This window comes from Thalassophryne amazonica, chromosome 11 (genome assembly GCF_902500255.1).
Source record: "Thalassophryne amazonica chromosome 11, fThaAma1.1, whole genome shotgun sequence".
NCBI classification, from domain to species: Eukaryota; Metazoa; Chordata; class Actinopteri; order Batrachoidiformes; family Batrachoididae; genus Thalassophryne; species Thalassophryne amazonica.
Window position 1 is genome coordinate 79,935,258 of NC_047113.1, and position 23,949 is coordinate 79,959,206.

The 23,949-nt window shown below is 41.1% G+C and overlaps 1 protein-coding gene across 2 annotated transcripts in view; it reads left to right on the plus strand.

Annotated features, from left to right (window-relative positions):
* Positions 1-23,949, plus strand: part of slc44a1b (solute carrier family 44 member 1b) — a 64,094-nt gene that overhangs the window by 12,575 nt on the left and 27,570 nt on the right. Inside the window, exons 1-8 of one of the 2 annotated variants that reach the window (XM_034182269.1) lie at positions 4,017-4,311; positions 8,664-8,753; positions 10,606-10,748; positions 13,398-13,534; positions 21,462-21,555; positions 22,312-22,481; positions 22,568-22,657; positions 22,740-22,897. In XM_034182269.1, coding sequence (XP_034038160.1) covers positions 4,288-4,311; positions 8,664-8,753; positions 10,606-10,748; positions 13,398-13,534; positions 21,462-21,555; positions 22,312-22,481; positions 22,568-22,657; positions 22,740-22,897 — 906 coding nt within the window. In that variant the 5' untranslated portion in view covers positions 4,017-4,287. Of the gene's footprint in view, positions 1-4,016; positions 4,312-8,663; positions 8,754-10,605; positions 10,749-13,397; positions 13,535-21,461; positions 21,556-22,311; positions 22,482-22,567; positions 22,658-22,739; positions 22,898-23,949 lie in introns of those variants that run through there. The other variant, XM_034182268.1, reaches the window with a different exon arrangement.

Genomic DNA, 23,949 nt, shown 5'->3' on the forward strand with positions numbered 1-23,949 from the left:
TTTGTAAATCCTAAAACCTTCAAAATCACTGCATTACTTTAAAGCTAAATCATATAGCTGATATTTTTACTTTGTAAAATGACAGAGGTGATGTTAATTTCAAAAACCTGTCCTGAATTAGTTTGTTTAAAATTTTAACCATAAGTCAAAACTTTCTTGCTGTGCATGATTCCTGTCCTGTGATATGTCTGCACGTCTGTATGACTGTGAAATTTTCACAGTCATACAGATACAATTTCCGGTGAACTGGAGTCAATACTAAAAGTTACCGGTATAGGTTTTAACTGTAACTTCCACTAAATTTTTTAAGGGTTTATTGGTTTAGCTTTATGAAGTTAACTTTTCAGATCGTGGATTAATAGTTATTGAAGCTAACTTTTTTGGTTAGCTGTGCCCACCACTGTCCAAAATGAGTTCCTTGGTTTTGTCTATGTTAAGTATGAGGTTGTTGTCATCTCCATAGACTGTGATCTTATGAAACAAATCCCTGTAACATGATTCACCACTCCCCTGATGAGTCCAAGGATGGTCGTGTCATCTGGGTACTTAATATCAATGTTACTGTCCTGGGTGGAGATACATGGAAATAGGGATGATAATGATTGTGATGATGGCGATAATAGTGATGATAATGACAGTGATGAAGGAGATGAGAATAGATAATAGTGATGATAATGACGGTGATGGAGATGATAATAGTGATGATAATGACAGTGATGATAGAGATAATAGCAATGATAATGATGTGTTGCTGGAGAAGAGAATAGTGATGATAATGATGGTGATGAAGGAGATGAGAATTGTGATGATAATGACAGTGATGATAGAGATAACAGTGATGATAATGATGGTGTTGATGGAGATGAGAATAGTGATAATGAGTGATGATGGAGATAATAGCCACAAAAATGATAGTGATGATGGAGATGAGACTAGTGATGATAATGATGATGGTGATGATGGAGATAATAGTGATGACAATGATGATGATGATGAAGAAAACAGTGACGATAATGATGGTGATGATGGAGATGAGAATAGTGATGATAATGATGGAGATGAGAATTGTGATGAAAATAATGGTGATGATAGAGATAATAGTGATTATAACTTTGATGATAGAGATAATAGTGATGATAATGATGGTGATGTTGAAGATGAGAATAGTGATGATAATGATGGTGATGATAGAAATAATAGCGATGATAATGATTGTGATGATGGAAATGAGAATAGCGATGATAATGACGGTGATGAAGTAGCTGTGTGGTGACTGGTAGTGATTTGGTAAACATAATAGGAACAATGTGCTGCATTCACTGACACACTGTACACATCAGCTTCTGCATGTTCAACCCAAAGACTGTGTAGTGTTTGTTTGTCCAGCAGACAAATGTGACACCAAAGGTCAAAGAGAAAGACAAAGAGGGTGATCACGTACAACTGCTGCATTAATAATACAGATTTAATAAAGAAAGATGTTTTTAAAGCTGTGATCTGACAACCTTCATTTACTCTTTAATGAGCTCATTACAGCTTCATAGTTACAGCATGTGGCTCCTAAACATAACTAACATTAAGCAGATCATATAATTATCCCACTGCGACGCGCACTAACTTCATGCCGTCATCTTTGTGGAATCAATGGATACTCTGACTGCAGCACTTGAGAAGCTGAATGAAGACTCAGATTATGTGGATTTGCAGTTGTCCTCCTGGATCAAGACTAAGTTTCAGAGATTCAGTGGCATCCTGGTCTCAGTCTTCAGAAGTGTATCTGAGTGTTAAAAGTATCAAATGTATTGAGACATTCATTATCTCAGAAATAACGTTCATGTCTCTGGGCCCTCTGCCTTTGAGATCCATAAACACCTGGTAAGATCTTACGGGGTCATGACGTCAAAGGTCAGAGCTTTTTGATGCTGCTGGTCATCACTAGTCTTCAGGGTCCTGGTGCTTCCTGCCTTACTGTCTCGTTGTCAGTCTTAGACTCTAACCAGTGTCCTAAGGTGAGGACTGGATGTCTCTGGTCCCAGGTTCTGTGGAGGATCTTTGAGTTCTGCTGGAATGACTTTGTGTTCAATGAACGGTTACTTAGTGAGACTCAGATGAGGAGATCACTGACACTGTGAGGGACCATCAGACACCACATTTAGTCCATGTGGTGAGTTTCTCTGGATGTGATTCAGGACACAGGTGTCTCAGTGTGGAGGACCCACAGACTGGAGAAGGACAAGGACATGCCCACATTTCACCTGGCTGCAGCAGATAGATGGTTACTATATGGAGAGGTGGGGATAGGCTGGTTGTCTTCCTGGGTGGTTGTCATCCAGGTCCCAAGGCAGTTCTGTGGTGTGATAAGATAAGATAAACTTTATTGATCCCACAATGGGGAAAATCACTTGTTGCAACAGCAAAAGTCATACAGTCATAAGGAAAAAAAAATATATTTGATGGATGATCTCTGACCAGATCTATATTGACAAATGTCACATCAGTGTTGATTACGTTATATAATAATTAAAACAGTATTACAGTATACAAAATGCTGGATGTAATTGTGTACTAAAATCTAATAATACAATATATTAGTAACATAGAATTACAGTGTTCGTAACAGCAGTGTGGCGTCCAAGCTCTTAGCGCAGAAGGATCCTGATTCAAGGCCAAAACTGCACATTCATCTCCATGTAATATTGAGTTGTGTCAGGGACGGCATACGGTGTAAAACCTGTGCCAAATTAACATGCAGGTCCGTCTTGGATGTACTGTGGTAACCTGGAGTGACTAACAGAAAAAGATGAAAGGACTTACTGACACTATTAGTAAGACAGTAAAGAGCATTATGGACTTCTACAATCATACTTATTATAACTATTTAAATTTTATTTCCTCTCAGCTGCTCAATAAAGCATTGAAAGATCTTGAGCTGAATCATATTCCAGTATTGTAATATAGTATTAATATAATGTAATAACAATAACATAATAAAATGTTATATACTGGAATGTATTTCCATTAATAGTTAAGTACATTATAACATACATACAACTGTCACTTTAATTTCCAGTTTTACAATTATTAAGCTGTATCAGTTAAAATATACAGCTACAGTTTTGATGATATACATTCCTAATATCATTATATTAGTGTAATGTTTTAGGTTTAACTGTAATTAGGATGAGTTAAATGCAGAGGACATGTTTTGTTGTTTACATGTGCAATGACAATAAAGTTTCTATTCTCTTCTTTAAGCAGAAACTAGGCCGTCTCATCTTCAACCGCTTTTCCGGGTTCGGGTCGCGGGGGCAACAGCTCCAGTGGGGGACCCCAGACTTCCCTTTCCCGTGCCACATTGACCACCTCTGACTGGGGGATCCTGAGGCATTCCAAGGCCAATGTGGAGATATAATCTCTCCACCTAGTCCTGGGTCTTCCCCAGGGTCTCCACCCAGATGGACGTGCCTGGAACACCTCCCTAGGGAGGCATCCTTACCAGATGCCCGAACCACCTCAGCTGCTCCTTTCAACGCGAAGGAGCAGTGACTCTTCTCCGAGAAACTAGGCCATTTTAAGCAGAAATGAGGCGATATGAAATGATGGAGGCACAGTGAAGGCAGCAGCAAATAATGCTGAATTTATGCAGACATGATTGTTGTAGAAAAGCTTCAGATATCTGTCACTGAGACAGATGATGACTGGAACGAAGCAGAAACAGGTGATAATCAGCAAACCGCAGCTAATGACGCATGGGCAGTGAAGGCAGCAGGGACCGATTTTTAGGAGGGACCGTTCAGACGGCGACACGGGAACCTGCTCGGCCGTCAGGATGCTCTAAATCCGAGAGAAGTCTGGTGTTCCTGGTTGTCTAATTGTTCTCGTTTGAGCTTTACAAAGAAACAACATTGTATATTGTCGTTTCTTGTGTGAGGTCAAACAGCGCCACCGTCTCATTGGCCTCGCGTTGTGGCCAAATGGGGGTATTGCGCCGTTGTGAACTGGCTCCGCTCCGGCCGCCGAACGCGCACGCGCAATGAGATGAATGGCCGCTGCACCTGACGGCCCACCAGGAAGTGTGGCGGACAAAACCTCGTCGGTTGATCCCGGATCGGTTGGCGCTGTGGCGGAGGGAAGCGGTCCTGGCATGTTCTGCGGACCGGACTGCTGCGTGTGAGCGCGTCCCACCGTGTCCACTGCGGCTCGGCCTCCGCGCGCCTCGTCCCGCCGTCCGCTCCAGACGCGCCGCCGCCGCTGCTGAGGCTCCGCGGAGCCGCGACCCTGTCTGCCATGGGATGCTGCGGGAGCACGGAGGTGAGGTCGTCGGTGTCGTTGTGCGGGTTCGGGTTCGGTCCGGGGCGGATTAGCGCCAGCAGCTGATCCAATTAGCGCCGCCCGGCAGCGCGCGCGTGCGCGGGCGCGCGGCCTTTACGCCGCACAATAACGGCCGTAACGGTTTCTGTTCGCGCCTCCGGTGCCGGGCCTGACCGGGACCGATACCAGAGAATAAAAAACTGATCGTCGATTAATCGTTTAAAGTCACTGAAGAGACAAAAGGAAAAGGAGACAAAAGAAGGATTGTCTGAAATAATCTTCCATAAGACAATTATCATCCGATTGATTGATTGAGTTTATTTTGTAAAATCAATATGAACACAGAAAAGCATAAAGGCTTCCGCTGTGGTCACGTGACAACATATTGATCAGAGACACTATCAATGAATGTGAGCAGCAATAAATATATAATAAATTATATATATATCGTTTATACTGCGGATCCCAATAAAATAAGTAGAAATTGAACAGAGAACAATAAGATCTTAAAATGAAAAGAAACAGCAGCTGACAGGAGATTTGGACGAGAAAACAATGAGCTCGTCTTTTGGACTAATAAGATCACATTAAAACCAAATAAAAGTGTTGAGTTCCTCCTTCGCCCATAGCTGAGTGAATAAAAATGACTTTAAAACTCGCTTAATCGTCTGATAGTGTTCCGGGTCACAGCACCAGTACGTCCGAAGGGTTCTACAGGATCAGTGCTGAGAGACTGAGGCCCTGAGCAGCAATTTAGACAAAAGGAGGATGAGAGATAGTTCGGGCTGTACCGTGAGTAATATTATGCACCAAGTTAATTTTTAACTGTTTAACTCTGAGTCTTAGTGGGAGAACTTTGACCTGTTGGAACTCAGCGTCCCCTGCGTGGGTCCTGGGAGGGACACGGAGCGTATCAAACTGTTTTGTTCTTGAAGGTTTGCAGACGATTTTGAAACTTTTTGGTAAGACCAGAGGACCAAGAAGTTCTGGCGTAGTCACTGTGACACTCAATCATTGCATAAATCAGTGTTTCTATTTCACGCTCGAAATGTCTGGTCTGGCGATACAAAAACTTTAGCATTGAACTTGCGAAGTACTGAGTCTGCTATTTGGCTACCTGATAGTGATACCTGGATATTTTACACAGAAGTCTTATCTACTTTATCAATAAATTGTTTAAAATAATTGATGAAGCAGAAATGACACACAAAATCAAAATAAATCAGAAAATCACTTGATTATCAGTGATTTAATTCAGTCATTCATAAAACAAAATAATAAAACACCAAATATCTAATTATGTGAATGTGTGTTTTAAATGTGACGTCCCCAGACTGTTATGAAAACTGACATTTTTAAAATTTCATTTAGAGGGAAATTGTAATTTAGTGACACTTTTTATATTCATCACAAAATGCTTAACTGATTGATTGATGTGCAATGAAAACATTTATTGTCAGATGATTGATTAACAGATTGTCCACAAAGTTGCTTAATGTGTGAATAATTGATGAATTAACTAATTATTTGAGTTCTTCTGTATTTGACCCTTTATTGATCCCTGGGACAAACTTGTCTGGGTTGATAAGGGGCTGAGCTCAGATACTTATTTGCAGTTCTATCTAACGACCACTGGATGGTGCTGTAGTCTTTGGAAATGGAACAATAAGCGTGAGATATTGTTTGTGTGTGAAATCATCTTTTTCATGAAGTTGGGTGAGTTGTATATTTCCCAGATCGTTGGCTCATTGTTGTTTGTGTCACTGTTGTGGACAGTGAAACTTCACGGCCACTTTGTTAGAAAACAAACAAAAACCCCCACTGATGTTTAAATGATAACACAGCTAGCTAAGGTCGACTCCACACACTTGTCCGTATGTTTTTAGCCTGCTGCTCCTGATGTGTGCCTCCATCAGTGGTGCTGATATCCAATAACTTCTCATCTTCATAAAATTCATTTTATTGATCATGAGCTGGTGTCTGCGCCATGTTTTTGGCAATATATTGTATTTATTTTCTGTCAAGTCAAGTCTGTGACCATCTGCTGGTGCTGCATTTTGCCGCATCCACAACACCACAGAACCGCCTCAGGCAGTTAAGCGGTCCATTCCCATATCTCTAAAATAACCATCTATCTGCTGCATCCAGGGGAAGTGTGGGCATGTCTTTGGCTTTCTCCAGCTACTGGGGTCTTCAGCACTGAAACGGGCCACACGGACAAAATGTTGTAGCGACACTCCCTCATAATGCGAGTGATCCTCCTCATCTTAGTCTGTCTTAGTAACCACTCGTTTGATACAGAGTCATTCCGACGGTACCCAAGGATCCTTAGAAGACACCTAGTACCAAAGACATCCAGTCGTCACCTTGGATCACTGGTTAGTGTCCAAGTTTCATAACCACACAGGGAGACAGGCAGCACCAGGACCATGAAGACTTGGACTTTCGTTCACCTGCAAAGACTTCGGTATCAGCAAACCCCTCTGTCCAGTGACCTCGTGACTCCATAAGATCTTCCCAAACACCTCTCAGTCTCAAAGGCCGAGAAGCCAGAGATATGAACGTCACTGCTGAGATCAGGGAACGACTGTACAAGTTCTAGACCTTCATCTCACGCGGGTACACTTCTGAGGGCTGAGTCCAGGAAGTCCTTCAAAGCCTGGATCTTAGTCTGGATCCAGAACAGTTTCAAACCCAAACACTCTGATTCCTCACTCGGCTTCTTAAGTGCTGCAGTCAGAGCATCCATCGCTCTGCGAACATCACAGCATCATCTGCAGGGCTGGTAAAAAAAAGAAGAAAAAGTCAGGATTCTTTTTTTTTTAATTTAAATAGACTTTTATTGATTTAAATAGACTTTTTTCATTTTTATTTATTTCACTCTTCTAAATGAGACTATACAAATAATATCAGTAGTTACAATGTTCATTGACATGTTAAAACATAAAGGTGCACATACAACACGTACAAGTACCATCAATTAATGGCATGATTTCATATTTTTGTGATGTTTTAAGTACTGAGTTCTAAAAAAAAAAATCATTTTTGTAGATTTTTTTTTTCTACAGTGATTTAAATCATACCAGCCCTGATCATCTGTGAAGTCAGTTAAATTTAATACATTTATACAGCTCCAAATCACAACAAAGCTGCCTCAAGGCAGGTCTGTAAACCTTTCCTTGTCAATAACAACACCTGAGCTGCTGGTTTCCACAATCCGACCCAACACTCAGTCCATGCAAGTACTGAGCAGAGCAGGCACCAGAACACATCCCTGAAGAATGCCATTTTTCAGTGGAAAAACTTAGTCTCTGCCTCCACTCCACACAGCACTCACAGTATCTGGCTAATGTCCACTAGCTTCTTGGGGATCCCATGAATTCTCAGGACGTCCCAGAGAGCAGTCTGGCCAACTGACATAAACACTGTGAAAATCAACACAGGCCACAAAGAAGCACTGGTCATTCTCATACTTGGATTCTGTGAGTTCTTGCAGAGATAGAATGTGGTCGACAGTTGACTTCTTGGGCATGAAGCCAGACTGTCCTGGTTGCTGAGCAGCAAGTAGCTGGAACTGAATCCTATTAAGAATGATCCTTGCAAGCACCTTCCCCGGCACAGGGAGCAGTGTGATACCCCTATAGTTGGTACAGTCCTTATGATGACCTGTTCCAGATTGGGATAGCAAGTCCTTTCTTACAATCTGTAAGGATATTTGTCTCCCAGATTCAAACAAAGCCAATGCCAGGAGAACAGCATCTCCACTTGCCTGGTGGAGCTCAGCTCCAATTCCACAGATCCCTGGAGTGTTTGCAACCGGTTCACAATTGACTGGAGAATCAGCTCTAAGGAGCCTGGTGCCAGAAATGTCCAACATCCCAGCAGGAGGCTTAGCTTGATACGACTGCTCAAAGTTGCCTGCCCAACAAGAGAGTACAGCAGAGACTTATGTCAGCACTGAACCATCTTCTGCCGTAACTCCAGTGGGACGCGGTGCAGATCAGGAGAACAACGTGCTTCTCACCCGTCAGCTTCAAACAAATGGCACACATGAAAAAGCTCTTCAGTTTTAAAACTTGTTTGATGAAGTGAAAGAGGTTCTCCTGTGGATTATTTCACCTCTAGGTGGCGGTGTGGTCAAACAGACTGTTACATTTTGTATCCAGTGGTATTTTGTGCTGAATTGATGGCACAGGACAAAGTCTCCCAGAAGTCACAGTAAATGTGGTTTCAGGGCCAGCTGACAGAACTGACACGTGGTGTGTGTTCACCTCCTGGCACACCTTAGTTTTTGATCAGGTTGGGTCCAGTTCTTGCAGATTTGGTTCCAGATGTGTTTTGTCTCCTTTCAGAGGACAAAGAGAGAATGGCGACCCCTCGAGGACCGGAGCTGCACAGACCTGCCCTGGTTCCTGCTCTTCACCGTCTTCTGCATCGGCATGGTAACCAGAGCCTTCTCCACAACAGCGCTGTTTAATAAATATAACCTAGTATGTTTCTGTGGATGTTCTTTCTTATGAAAACCAGAGACGCATTTGATTCTGTCTGTGGTTTATAATCTGACTGCTTTAAAGTACTTTTAACCCTCTAATATCCTCACATTTCTTAGTAGAACGTAGTAGATATCAGTATGATCTACCAAACAGCTGAGTTGACCATTGAAGGGTTAAGAAGATCAAAACATGTTTAAAGTAAAAGTTTTGAGTTTGAACTGGTTTTCAACTCTAAACCTTTGACAGACTGGATTTAATGTGGCTTCATTAGAAATATTCTGTATCATGAAGATATACTGAACTAAAATGCTTTTCAAAGTGTCTTAATTAGGAGCTCTTAAACAGCTTCACTGAACACTGGTTTTAAACCAGCTCTAACGTAATGAATGTCTAACTGCCAGTTTTACTAAACTTTTAGTTTTTGGGAAACTGTAAAAGGCATTTTTGAATAATTAGAGAATAACCCTGTTGTGTCTGATGATTTGTGGATGTTAATGCTGGATTTTACGGTCGCAAATTGAGTTTAAAGGAGTTTTATCTTCTTTTTTGACATTTTTTTCTGAGACGTGTTGGTGTAGAAAGGAGTGAAAATGAGTTAGTCTGGTTTAAACTGGTTTCAAACATCAATGATGTGGTTTTAATGGAGGACCTATGCTGTTCCAGCCGTCCACACAGAGTCCTTTGATGTACAACTTGAGGACTTGTGTCTGAGTTCGCCTGGACATCATTGATAGAGTGCCTCCCAGTGAATCCTGGTGTTCCTCAGGGATGTGTTCTGGCTCCTACACTATGTCCCAGGTGTTGGGTCAGGTCCTAGAGGCCAGCAGCTTAGGTGTCTTTGTTGGTGAGAAAAGATTTCCTGACCTTGACTTTGCAGAAGATGCTGTGATCTTTGTGGAGTCAGTAGATACTCACACTGAGGAATCAGTGTGTCTGGGTTTGTGATGGTTCTGGATCCAGACTAAAATCCAGGCTTTTACCAACATCCTGGACTTTGCCATCACAAGTGTTTCTGTATGTGGTGAAAGTGATTAACTTGTAGAGAGATTTATTTATATTGGCAGTGGAATTTATGTCTCTGAGCCCTTGACCTTATGGAGTCATGAGGTCAAAGGTCAGAGGCATTTGGTGATGCTGATATCTTTGCAGGTCCAAATTTTCAAGGTCCTGGTGCTTCCTGTCTGGTTGTCAGACTTGGACTCTAACCAGCACCCTAAGGTGAGGACTGGATGTCTTTGGTCCCAGGTCTCTGAGGAGGATCCTTGGGTCCTGCTAGAATGACTTTGTGTCCAATGAACATTTTCTTTGGACATGATCCAGCACGCAGGTGTTGAAAATCCCAGCGACTGGAAAAGGTCAAGGACACGCCCATGTTTCATCTGGCTGTTGCAGAAAGTCAATAGCTCCTTTATCCAAGTTGGGGATAGACCAGATGTCTGCCTGGGTGGACCCCATCCTGGACCCAGGATGGTTCTGTAGTGTAGAGGATGAGGCAGTGTACATACTTCCAGACCTGAGCTGATACCTGATTGGTTTGTTAAATCTGAGGACGTCTCAGAGCAGCTGTCTGACTGGTCAGAATGTCTCTTTTTTTCAGAATGAAATTATATAAATGGCCAACACAACTTTAATGTGAAGAAGATGTCAGCAAACATAAAGAAAACCTGCAGAAGCTGAGAATAGCTGAGAAAGTAAAGGGACAGAAAACAGCGCCCTCTAATGATCAGGAGTCTTTCTGTCATGTAGGTTATTAATTTTTCTTAAACATGACTTACAGATGTCATGTCTTTTTTTTTTTCAGGGCAGCATCTGTGGTTTCACCATCATCACCGGTGGCGCCGCGCGCCTTGTCTTCGGATATGACAGTTACGGAAATACGTGTGGCCGACGCAACGAGCCCCTGGACGGCGTCAGGCTCAGCGGCCTCGACCACACCGACAGAAAGTACGACTTCATGTCTGTTCACACATTTCATTCAGATCCGGATCAGGATCAGTTGCACATTTACAGTTTTAGCTTTACCTGATGGCTTTAGATTGAGTTAAGTGTTATAACTCAATGAATTCAAGTCACATTATAAACAGAGGGTCTGGGATCGGTACAGAATGATTGAGACTCAACAATAAAAGCCAGTTTACATTCATGGCTCATGGCTCTGTATCACTATTGTTGGTTTGTGCATTATATGTTTGTTCCCTTCATATGTTTGGTTCTTTACCGTAATTGGTATTGTTGCTCTCTTATTATTGTTGGTATGTGTTTTATATGTTTGTTTCCTTACCGTAATTGGTATTGTTGTTTTCTTACCATTATTGGTATGTGCATCATATGTTTGTTTTCTTTACTGTAACTGGTATTGTTGATCTCTTACCATTGTTGGTATGTGCATCGTTGCTTGTTTATCATATTGGTATTGTTTTCTTGCCGCTGTTGGTATCTATTGTGGGAAATTACAAGTATTTAAACATATTATTTTCTTAATTTTTTATTTTATTAAAATCTAATTGACGGGAAGCAGCTATGTATTTTATGTTAAATTTGAATAAAGGGGTGGGATTAAATAAGTTTTCTTCTTCCCACTCCTTTTTGAGTGGAAATAATGACCTGAGTTAATAGTAAATTTAATTTATTGTTTAAGTTATTGTTAAATTGTTTTTCTGTTTTCTGTTTTTCTGCATTTCTTATCCTCTGCTCAAATAAAATAGATGATGATGATGATGATAACCGGTCAGTTTACTGACAGCTTTAGTTTGAGCTCTTTGTTCCTGTGGCAGTAACAGATTGTATGACTTAATTAATTTTAAATACACGTTTGTTGTCAGATTGTAAAGATTCATTGTCCGGTTCCAGCTGAATATGTGATCTGTTAAACTAAAGGAAAGTGGGTGGCAGAAATATGTCAGTGCCTCAGATTGGTTCATTTGTGACCTTTGACATGAGTCTGAATGTCTGTGCAAACATGAAACAGGTGGAGAACAAAAGCATGCACGAACACATGCACACTGCCCCAAAAAAGGTTCTTGTGAAAGACGAATAAATCGCACACGTTCAAGTTAGGATGTGAACAAACAGTTTGTTTAGTCAGTTTTCTCTGCCAGCTGATGTGAGTGAGAAAAGCATCATGGGATGAGTGATAATTTCTGCACATTTTTTGGAAGGGATGCAAGTGTGTGTGTGTGTGTGTGTGTGTGTGTGTGTGTGTGTGTGTGTGTGTGTGTGTGTGTGTGTGTGTGTGTGTGTGTGTGTGTGTGTGCCTGTGCGTGTGCGTGAGGACGTTTCTAAACATAAAGTGTAATTTTGGACGCCTCGGTGCTGCTGGCGAGGCGGCAGTCCGAGTTCTGCTGACGAACCTCCCCGTTCTCTTGGTCTATTTTTATCGGCAGCAGCACCTGCCATGAGCAGATGGAGGCGACAGAATACGGAGCGAAAACTTGCAGGAAAGCAAATGCTGCTGCCAACATACACAAAATAAACGTGCAGCTTAAAAACAGTAAATACGCTGACTGTGGACTTAGGATACGTTTTCATGATCAGGATTCAAAACTCTCACTCTGATTCTTATCAACTCATCTGCACGCGTGGCTCAAAGGAAAACCAAAACCATTCAGGTAGATTCAAATCAAAGTACAGGTCTTTCTGAAATTCTGACCACCAGATCTGGATCTGATCAATAAAAGTAACTGATCGACAGTCATAGAATCCTCTCCTTTGCTTCTGATTGTGATCAGCTACTCATGTTTCATTTAGGTCTTTGATCCCAAATATGCCTCTTTGATCCCAATCGCCCATATTTAATTTTGATCTTTGATCCTAATCGTGCTTATTTGATCCTGATCTTTAATCTTGACTTTTGATATTTCATTTTGATATTTAATCCTAATCATGCCCCTTTAATCCTCACCTTTAATCCCACTCACCCATCTTTCAAATTTATGTTTGATCCTAATCATGCTTCTTTGATCTTGCTATTTAATCATGATTTTTTTTTTATCTCAGTCACCCGTCTTTCATTTAGATATTTGTTGTTAATTACACCTCTTTAATACTCGTGTTTGATTCTGAACACCCATCGTTAATTTTGATCTTTGATCCTAATCACGCCTCATTGATCCTGATGTTTATTCTGGGTCACTGATCTGGAGCCACCCCAGAATTTACCTGGTTAATTAGTTTTGTGTTTTTCTATAGTCTTGCTAACAGACGTTGGTGAAAACATCACCTTTTTTGACAGAATAGTTTTGTTTTTTAAAGCAAAATTCAGAGTGAAGATGTATAAAATATTATCTGTTTGATTGAATATATATTTTTTATTATTTTTAATTTGTGGGATGTTGGAACACCAAATGCTTGAAGGTTCACTATCATAGAAGGTAGAAGGTGTGGAAACATTTATTCTGGACTGTCAAATAAAAACAATTCAAACACACACAGAATGATTGAAGATTGAATTTGATCTTAAAAATTTCCTTTGTGTGCTTGTGGTCCAGCTGTAGTGTTTTTTTGTTTGTTTGTTTGTTTTTTTGACGTGCATGAAGGGACATTTGTTTACTTTTGTTTGCTGTAGTTACGTCCTTTGTCCTCGTCTTCCTGCAGATTCGTCTTCTTTCTGGATCCGTGTAACATTGACATTGTTCAGAGGAAAATCAAGTCTATGGCTCTTTGTGTGTCTCTGTGTCCCAACGAAGAGCTGAGGACGTACGAGGACCTGAAGAGGTTCGCCATGGACAATGGTGAGATGATTGCACTTAGACAAAAGTCCTCAAGTTGTACATCAAAGAACTCACTGTGGACTGCTGGGACAGAATAAGTCCTCCATTAAAACCACATCACTGCTGTTTTAAACCAGACTTTAACTTGTTTTATCTCCTTTCTACACCCGCACTTCTTCTTTTGACTGCTCCCGTTAGGGGGCGCCACAGCAGACCAGTTGTTTCCATCTCACCCTGTCCTCTGTATCTTCCTCTGTCTCACCAACCACCTGCATGTCCTCCCTCAGCACATCCATAAACCTCCTCTTTGTCCTCCCTCTTCTCCTCCTGCCTGGTAGCTCCATCCTCAGCATCCTTCTCCCTATATACCCTGGGTTCCTTCTCTGCACATGTCCAAACTATCTCAATCTCTCCTCTGACTTTGTCTCCAAACTGTCCCACCTGAGTTGTCCCTCTGATATGTTCATTCCTATCCTGTCCATTCTTGTCACTCCCAAAGACAATCTCAACATCTTCAGCGCCGCCTCCTGTCTTTTTGTTAGTGTCATCGTCTCTAAGGCGTCCAACATAGCTGGTCTCACTACTAGATAGGTCCATGATGGTGCCTGATGTCCCAGCCCGCCATCTCTCTGTTCCTGTGTTCAAGTCATCTTCATTTTGTATACATTGTATTTGATTTATTGTGGCATCTTTATTTGTGATAAATAGTCCTTCTTGTTGTATGATCTTCACACATTTTTTTTAACATTTTTAACTTGTCTCTACTGAGTTTTTGTGTGGATCATGGACAGATCTCAAGCCTCCCTCTGTTTCTGGCTTCAGTACTGGAGGAACTATGGCACTGTGAACTAGTCTATCTACCTCAGAAGAGGACCTGTAGAAGAGGTCCCCGCAGTAAACACTCTGGTCTGCGTGTGAGGATGATGACATGATTGAGGATGATCAATAGTGACGGTGAAACTAGTGTTCGTTTAGGGTGACTTTGCTTGTTTTGCTGGCATGGCTGGATATTTCCTGTTTGTCCGGTGTCTCCACTCCTGTTTGGCTCATTGCAGCCCTGCTGGATGCAGAGGACATGGGGTAGGAGACATGGAGTGTGTCTGGAGAACCTGTGCCGCCTGGATTGTACCACTCTGCCTGCTGATGAGGGAGAGATGGTCCGAATGGCTCTGATAAATGCCAGATCACTGTCCAATAAAACTTTTGTTGTCCGTGACATCTTTGGTGCCCAAGAACTGGGTGTAATGTTTGTTACAGAGACGTGGCTATGGGAGGGTGAAATAGCCACCCTGCTGGACCTCTGCCCCCAACACCAGCTTTTTTAGCTGTGTTTGACTGACCGGGAGAGGTGGGTACGTGACATCCATAGTTAAAGGCAGTTTTAAATGCAAACAGGTAGTAAACTCTGCTTTTACCTACTTTAAACTGCAGCTTTGCACCATCAATCAGCCTTCTCTGGTGTTGATTGCTGGATCTACCGTCCACCTAAGTACAAGGACAACTTTATTCCTGAATTTGCTGACTTTTGATCCACTTTTATCCTGCATTATGAGAGGATTCTCAATGTAGGATTTTTTAATCTTCATATCTGTTGTTAGGAGAAGCCACTGGCTAATAACTTCTTAAACAGTGTTGAGTCTTTTAAGCTGATGCAGTTTGTGTTTCGTCCAACTCATCAACCTGGGCGTACTTTCGACCTTGTGTTGGGTTAAAGGTAGTCTGTTTCAGTGATATTTGCTCACTCCCAATTTTAGGCCATTCACTGATTTTATGTGATATTTTAATGCCTAATTTATTAACCTTAGGTAGAGAAACAAGGCCAATGAGTCCGTCTTGATATATCAGCCGCAGTGTGTTAGACGTTTTAAATTCAAGGTTGGCAGATGTACTAAATCCTATCTTTTGCCAGGAACTCTTGATGAGCTGTCCTTCTGAGAATTTACAGTTCACTTCAGGGTTTGCTTGATTCAGTGGCCCCTGCAAACAACTGCAAGGGGCCTTGTAAGAGTCACACCCCCTGGCTAAATCAGGACCTGCTAACCCTCTGGAAAAGTTGCAGGAAACTCGAACGTCAGTGGCATCAAGCTTGGAGAGACAGTTTGACTTCTTTCCAGGTGCTGATGTCACCTGTAAAGCAGCGTATTATTCTAACTTGATCAATTAGTACAATTAGTTACAATTAGTTATATAATTACAATTAGTTATACCTAACTGCTAACGTTAGCTTATCTAGCCGGCCTTAGCAACGTTCATCGTAGCTTACAAAATAGTTGGTTCCTTTGTGTTTGATAACAATCTTCTCCTGTGATGTCTTATCCTTCTTATGTCTTATTACTTATTATATTATATATACCTTTTTCTTGAGCTGCTTGGGTGGGTAGGGAGAGTTCCCATGGGATAAAAAAGCTTTTCAACCTACCATCCCTGGTTCTCAAGACCAGGCACCTAAGTGGCTCTACTCTACTCTTTTCTACTCTCCTATTTTACTCTTCCTTTTTAGATATTTAGATATACCTTTGTATACTAGCATAGTTCCACCTTAGAATTGGAATATAATATATAAGATACACCTTACTGAATTTTCATGAATAATACGAATAACTGTAAATTGCTGTTTAACACGTTTTTCTAGGCTCACTTCTTAACATATTTTAATGACAAGGTTGAAGACAGAGTAAAAATTATTGAATCCTCTTGTGGTGAGGTAGACTGTTTTGTCGCTCGGCCCGTATATGAAGGGCACAGTTTACATGACTTTCAACATATTTCTCTGGCCGTCCTGACTAAAATTGTTATGGCAGCTTGACGTACAACTTGTTTATTGGACCCTCTGCCATCTTGGTTGGTAAAGGACTTATGGTCAACATTAGGGCCTTATATATTGAACATTCTGCACTCATCACATTCTTTGGGAGCTTTCCCAGCCTCTTTTAAAACTGCAGTGGTTAATCCCTTGTTAAAGACCCCTTCACACATAGCAGTAATAGGTACGGATCAGGGCGAATTACAGCGAAACAGCCCGAATGAGCGAACCCCAAAAACATTGAGCTGATGTCGGGAGGGACACACGGTCGGGCAGGCGTGAACAATCCCGCTGCAACAGTTACGTGCACGAAACCATCGAGTCATGCATGGTCAAGTATGGAGTCTCCGAGTCATGCATGGTCAAGTATGGGGTTCCACAAGGTTCTGTTTTGGGTCCACTGTTGTTTTCATTGCATCTAGCACTGCTTGGTCAGATTCTCTGTTTGTTCCAATTGGATTTCCAATTTATGCTGATGATCTGCAATTGTATATACCATTGGCTATGAATGATTGTTCTGAAACATCTAAACTGGCCTGGGCCTGTCTAACTGCTGTTAAGAGCTGGTTATCAGCAAATTTCTTGCTCCTTAACTTGGCAAAGAAATGCTTATTATTGGACCGGCAAGACAGAGTCTCCTTTATGATACTTTTACTCTGTCTTTGGAAGATTGTGCTATTCGTTGCAAAGACAGAATCAAAAATCTTGATGTTGGGTTTTTTTTTGTTGTTGTTTGTTTGTTTTTGACAAAACTCTTTTCTTTCACTCTCACATTAAGGAGATCACTAGACTCGCCTTTTTTCATTGGAGAAACATATCTAAGTTTAGACCTGCCTTGTCTTTTAAGGATGCTGAGATTTTAATCCACTCGTTTGTGACTTCATGATTGGATTAATGTAACAGCCTTTTATCTGGTCTGCCAAAGAAGACCACTTAAGGTCTACAAATTGCTCAAAATGTTGCAGCTTGTATCCTGAGTGGAGCTGGCAAATCTGAACACATCACTCCAGTGCCGGCCTCTCTTCACTGGCTTCCAGTTCAGGTTAGAGCAGATTTTAAATTGGTCCTTTTTTCTTATAAAATTGTTCATGGTTTAGCACCATTGTACTTATCTGGTGAAGTCCTACGTGTGTGCTCGTACACTGCCCTCCCAGGATTTTGGTCGTCTATGCATTCCAAAGTTCTGGAAAAAGACTGTTGGTGAATGAGCTTTTTCCTTTTTTGCACCAATTTTGAAGAAGAATCTGCAAAAGCAAAAAAAAACTTGAGTTTCTGCAACTGTTGATACCAAAATTGTAAAATTATTCATGTGACTTTTGATATTATTCATATTTGAAACCAAGGAGTGTTTTTGTGTTCACCCTGTATATTAACTAGTCAAATTGTAATTATATCATGATTCGATTGTGATTTTAACCTTCCTATTAAGTTGTTTATTTTGAATTGTTTGTTGTGCAGCACTTTGATTGAAAGCGCTTTACAAATAAATTTATTACTGTCTTGTAGACTTTCCCCTTCATTCTTGCTGATATTCTTCAGTCACAAATCCCTCCTGCCACCTTTCTCCACCCACTCCACCCTGCCTGCACTCTCTTCTTCACCTCTCCACCACACTCTCCATTACTTTTGGCAGTTGACCCCAAGTATTTAAACTCCTCTACTTTCACCACTTCTACTCCTTGTAACTGCACTATTCCACTGAGCTCCCTCTCATTCACACACATATACTCAGTCTTGCTCCCACTGACTTTCATTACCCTTCTCTCCAGAGTGTATATCCACCTCTCCAGACTAGACTCAACCTGCTCTCTACTCTCACTACAGATCACAAAGTCATCTGCAAACATCATAGTCCATGGAGACTCCTGTGGTCACACTTCATATACCGGTGTATCAAAAAGGGTGGACTTGTAACGCTCTGGTTAATTTTTATGAACATCAGATGTAATTTCATGGAGAAGACCTATCAAGACCATCATGGTGTCATTTTAAAGCTTATGATGTTCTTTCATAACATTTGGACATAAATCAAGGAACGTGTGGTCTGTTGAAATAATTTTGTCATTTATTTGCCCAGATGTCTTTAAATATGGTATATTATGAAAGAATGGGTTCTAAAGAACATTTTGACATTAGTTTCATAGATTCTGCATGAAAATTGACTGAATAATGCTATTTTTTTTTTTTGCAAAGAAGATCAATTCTGAGAAAAATCGACAAACATTTTGAATTCCAATACATTTTCCATTTATTTATATCACATAAATTGGCTTTTTCTCTACGTAAAACTGAATGGAATACTTAAATCCAGAGGGTTGCATTTGAAATGGATACATGTGTATACCTTACATAATGTCCTTGTACATGTCCTGCACTGCCCTCACATATTTCTCTGCCACTCCAGACTTCCTCATACAATACCACAACTCTTCTCTTGGCACCCTGTCAAAAGCTTTCTCTAAATCCACAAACACACAACGTAACTCATTCTGGCCTTTTCTGTACTTCTCCATCGGTATTCTCAGAGCAAACATTGCTTCTGTGGTGCTCTTTCTTGCCATGAAATCATATTGCTGCTCACATCTTCACCTGTTTTCTAAGCCTAGCTTCTACTACTCTTTCCCATAACTTCATGCTGTGGCTGATCAACTTTATGCCTCTGTAGTTACTGCAGTTCTGCACATCACCCTTGTTCTTAAAAATAGGAACCAGCACACTTCATCTCCACTCCTCAGGCATCCTCTCACTTTCCAAGATTTTATTAAACAGTCTGGTTAGAAACTCCACTGCCATCTCTCCTAGACATTTCCGTGCTTCTACTGCCATGTCATCTGGACCAACTGCTTTTCCACTCTTCATCCTCTTCATAGGTGCCCTCACTTCATCCTTACTAATCTCTTGCAGTTTTTGATTTACTCTCTTCACATTCTCCAGCCTTTTCTCTCTGTTTCTTCATTCATCAGCTCCTGAAAATATTCCCTCCACCTTCTCAGCATGCTCTGCTCACTTGTCAGCTCACTACTGCATCTTTTACCACCCTGACCTGCTGCACATCCTCTCCAGCTCTGTCCCTTTGTCTGGCCAATCAGTACAAGTCCTTTTGTCCTTCCTTACTATTCAGCTCTCTAAATGCCATTTCCTTAGCTTTTGCCACTTCTCTTTTCGCCTTTTGCAGCATCTCCTTATAATCCTGTCTACTTTCTTCATCTCTCCAACTATCCCAATTCTTTTTCACCAACCTCTTTCTCCTTATCCTTTCCTGAACGTCTTCGTTCCACCACCAAGTCTCCTTGTCTTCCTTCCGCTGTCCAGATGTCACACCCAGTACCTTCCTGTCTGTCTCCCTCACCACATCTGCAGTACTTTTCCAGTTGTGTTCCCCTCCATCCAGTGCCTCTCTCACCTTCTCACTGAATTTCACACGTCTTCCTCCCTCAGCTTCCACCATCTAATCCTTTGTTGAGCTCTCACTCTCTCTCTTCTTCTTTACCTCTAAAGTCATCCTACAAACCACCATCCTATGCTGTCTAACTACACTCTCTCCTGCCACCACCAGTCTCCAGTTCCTTTTAGTTTGCATCTCCTACACAGAATGTAGTCCACCTGTATGCCCCTTCCTCCACTCTTATGTCATCCTCTACTCCTCCCTTTTCTTTAAGTAGGTGTTCACCACAGCCATTTCCATCCTTTTTGCAAAATCAACTGCCATCTGTCCTTTCACATTCCTGTCCTTGATACAATATCTACCCATTACTTCCTCATTACCTCTGTTCCTAAACTTTGGCTGAAGCAGCAGTAGCAGCATTTCTACTTAAACCAGTTTTAAATGAGATTAAACCAGATATTTTCTCAGTGTGGTTTATTTATCTCTGAGAAAACTGTAATTTGGGAAAATTAAAACTAAACTGGTTTAAAATTATTTTAAGTTCATTTGTGTTCATACTGGATTAAGACTCGAGTGTGTTCTTGTCACACATGAAGCAGATTTCGATAACATGACTTTGTTCACTTGAACGGAAAAATGATCCCAATCAGAAACCTCACAAAGTGCGAGGAGCTGCGAGGACGGCAGAGAGTCCTCTGTGATGTCATCAGCCGCCACGTCACAGTGACCAGTCCTCGTTGGCGTGCATGTGCATAGAACAAACCTTCAGTCACAGGGGCCTCAAACAAAGGTGCCATTAACAGTCACCAGTGCCATTCTGCGCCGCTGCTCAGCCGGTGTCCGCCTTCAGGGTGAGGGCTGTCGCTACGGTCCCTCAGGAGGAGGCGTGACAGTCACATGACCTTTTGTCAGCAGTAAACATAATTCACGTGGTGGCCTTCAGACGTCATCACACCTCATGTTGTTTTTGAAGAGGGTCATTGTTGCAGGAATGTAGAGTCTCCAGTTTATTAGGCACGACTGCACAATCTGACACACTGTAAAAAAAAAAAAAAAAAAAAGACATCAGCGGGGTACATTCTGAGTTAAAGTTTATTATTGAAAAAATAACAAAAACAAATAAATAATGCGAGCACTTAAATCAGCATTGTCAGGACATCACTGAGGTTCACAGTTTCTGCAGGTCAAAGGTGAAGTGTGAACCCACAAACCCGGTTCTGGTTCTGTCTTCAGTAAATCCTCGTGAGCCAAATATTTTGTGTTTGACAGATCAGACCACGATTTCTGGATTTTTCTGGTAGAACCCAAATTTCTCACGTCTGTCCACAGACTGTTCCAGAATTATTCAGGGATTTTTTTATTTATTTGGGGAAAAACCTGAATATGGGCTTCCTGTTTCGAGGTTCCCATCCTTATTAAAGCTCTCTTTTAGTTTTTTGTTTTTGTTTTGTTTTTTTACTTAATTTTTTTACATTGGTTTAAATGTTGATGCACCTGTCCAATTACTTTTGATCATTTTAAAAGAGTGAAGGACCATACAATAAAAGTGGTTTAATTCTGACAGCATTCACAGAATTACTTTAATTCATTAAAGCTGACATTTGGGGTTTAAAAAAGAATAAATAAATTGATCATTCCTTTCAGCACTGATAAGTTTTTGTGTGATTAAAAAAAAGCAATAAAAATAATCACCAAACAATATCAAAGTGTGTGTGAGCGATGAGGTTTCCATGGCGATGATGTCATATTTGTGTTTTCAGGCTCCGAACTCTGTTCCTACGAGTTAGCAGGTCATAAATATCCGAGTCTGCCAGAAAGATTCTCCAAGTGTCCCAAACTTCCTGTTCCCCCAAGGTAGGACAAACTTCAGTCATCGCTTGTACAGCTGATTTTTCTTCATAATACATCTCTAGGAACACAGATACACTGCACACATATACCAGCAGGGGGCAGTTTTGAGAGGCTAATATTGTTTCCTGAATTTTGCAGTTAACCTTTCATTCTGTAAAGACACATATTTGGTCAGCAGGGGGCAGTATTGTGACGTGTGACTATGTGTGTTTTGATCTGTGACATCGACATTGGGCGGGGCTAAATTCTCAACAATGTAGAACGAGTTATGATGATTTATAGGCTAAAACGTTGGCAAAATAATAATAATAAAAAAAACATGCTAAATATATTCGGGAAGAAATACCAAAAGATAAAATAAAACTCTCTAAGTTAAAAAGCAGACTTTCTTTCAGCTGGCATCCGGTAGTTTACAGAAAAGTAACGTATTAAATGTTTGTGTTATTGCTGCATGTTAATTTGTAATTTGAAAGTGAAGTTTTGAATTTTATGATTCATACTTTACTGAGAAAAAACTTCAAATTGTTTCCAGACACTGCAGGGTGCCTAAAACCTTTGCACAGGGTGCCCTGACGCTGGTGTTTATGTCGGGCAGATGTGATTGATTCTACACCCTTCAACTATTCGATGTGCAGATGTTTTGACAGATTTGACCATGACGCCTGTTTCATGAGACGTGTGGTCTGATGCCTGTGGGCGGGTGTCATATAACGTCACTAAAATCTCTCATCATCCATCTATAACCTTTTGTCTCTCCAGCAAACCTTTGCCACTGTTTAACCGCTGCACACCAGTGGACATTTCCTGCTACGCCAAGTTTGCCGAAGCTGTGGTGACCTTTGTCAGTGATAACAGCGTCCTTCATCGGCTGATCGCTGGCGTGGCGGCCAGCAAGGAGATCATCATCGGCCTCTGCGTGCTGGCGCTGGGTGAGTGGGACTGAGCCACGCTTGTCTGTTAGCCATGTGGCGTTCAATGGCTGTTTCCACCCTGACCTCTGACTTTGTCCCCACAGTGCTCTCCATGATCCTGATGGTGATCATTAGGTACATTTCGGCTGTACTGGTATGGATTCTCACTTCGCTGGTCGTCCTCGGCTCTCTGGGTGAGGTCGCGTGTTTCTAAGCCTTCAAATCATGTTAGCAATAATGTCCTGGAACCAGGAACTGACATTGGTCTTTGTGCAGCGGGGACCAGCGTCCTGTGGTGGCTCTACGTTGACCATCGGTTATACTCCAACAGCACCACACCAAAAGTCACAAAGGAGGTGAAAGAAGGAGCGGAGACATATCGAGACAAAGGCCAGGCGCTGCTCATCTACGCCATCGCCGCCACCGTCTTCACTGTATGTTTTCCATACTTTGACTCACCTATATCTCTAAATAAAGGATGCACTGATCCACATTTTCTGACTCTCGATCCAATCCCGATACCTGAATTTGGATATCTGCAGATGCCGATACTATTCCAATACCAGAGCTCTGTTTGCTTTAATATTATTATTATTATTATTATTATTGTTGATTTTATATGTATTCCCAGTTATACAGCTGATGAAGTGTTTAGAGGAGGATTTTCTTAAATAGGAGACCTGAAAGTTCAGCTCAATTTACCAGAAGGTACATCTAAGATGCAAGCCTGGATTTGATGTTTTGGTGAAAGAATTAATAGTGCAGTAAATAACTGAAACAATACTTCATATGGTGATACAAGCACCAAATCCAGCACAAATTCTCTTTAGACATTGCTCTTTAAAAAAAAAAAACGACGGGCCACTTAAATTTTCAATAGGCGGCCACGTAGGGGTCAGTTGAAGAATTACACAGGGGTTAAAATATAAAAAATGCTTCAATCATATTCAAAACTATACCACATTATTTGTCTGATCATAAAGATTCCAAAAAGGTATGAAATGTCTATGTTATCTAAGTTTGAACTATCTATGAGTGAATGATATGGAGTTATGGGGTAAAAACCTTAAGAATGGTGACAAAGGTCAATTTCAGTTTGTACAGGGGTCAAAAGTTAAAGTTGCTCCAGTTTTAGTAAAAAATGGTACAAATTGTTGATTGAGCTACTTGGATTAATAAATGGAATAGTTTTGACTGCTGAATGCTTGGTCTCTAAATTAAAGGTCAAATAACGTTGACGTCCATTGAATTCTATGACATGTGACATATGTTACCCTATAACCAGGGTTGGGAGGGTTACTTTAAAAATGTATTCCGATACAGTTACTAGTTACCTGTTGAAAAATGTAGTCAGTAACATAATCCAAGTACCATAATATTAAAGTAATGTAATTTGATTACTTTCAATTACTTCTGGATTACTCCAGTAACAAATATGCTAATACAGACAAGAGAAACTAAATATAAATAGTCTTAACTACATAGT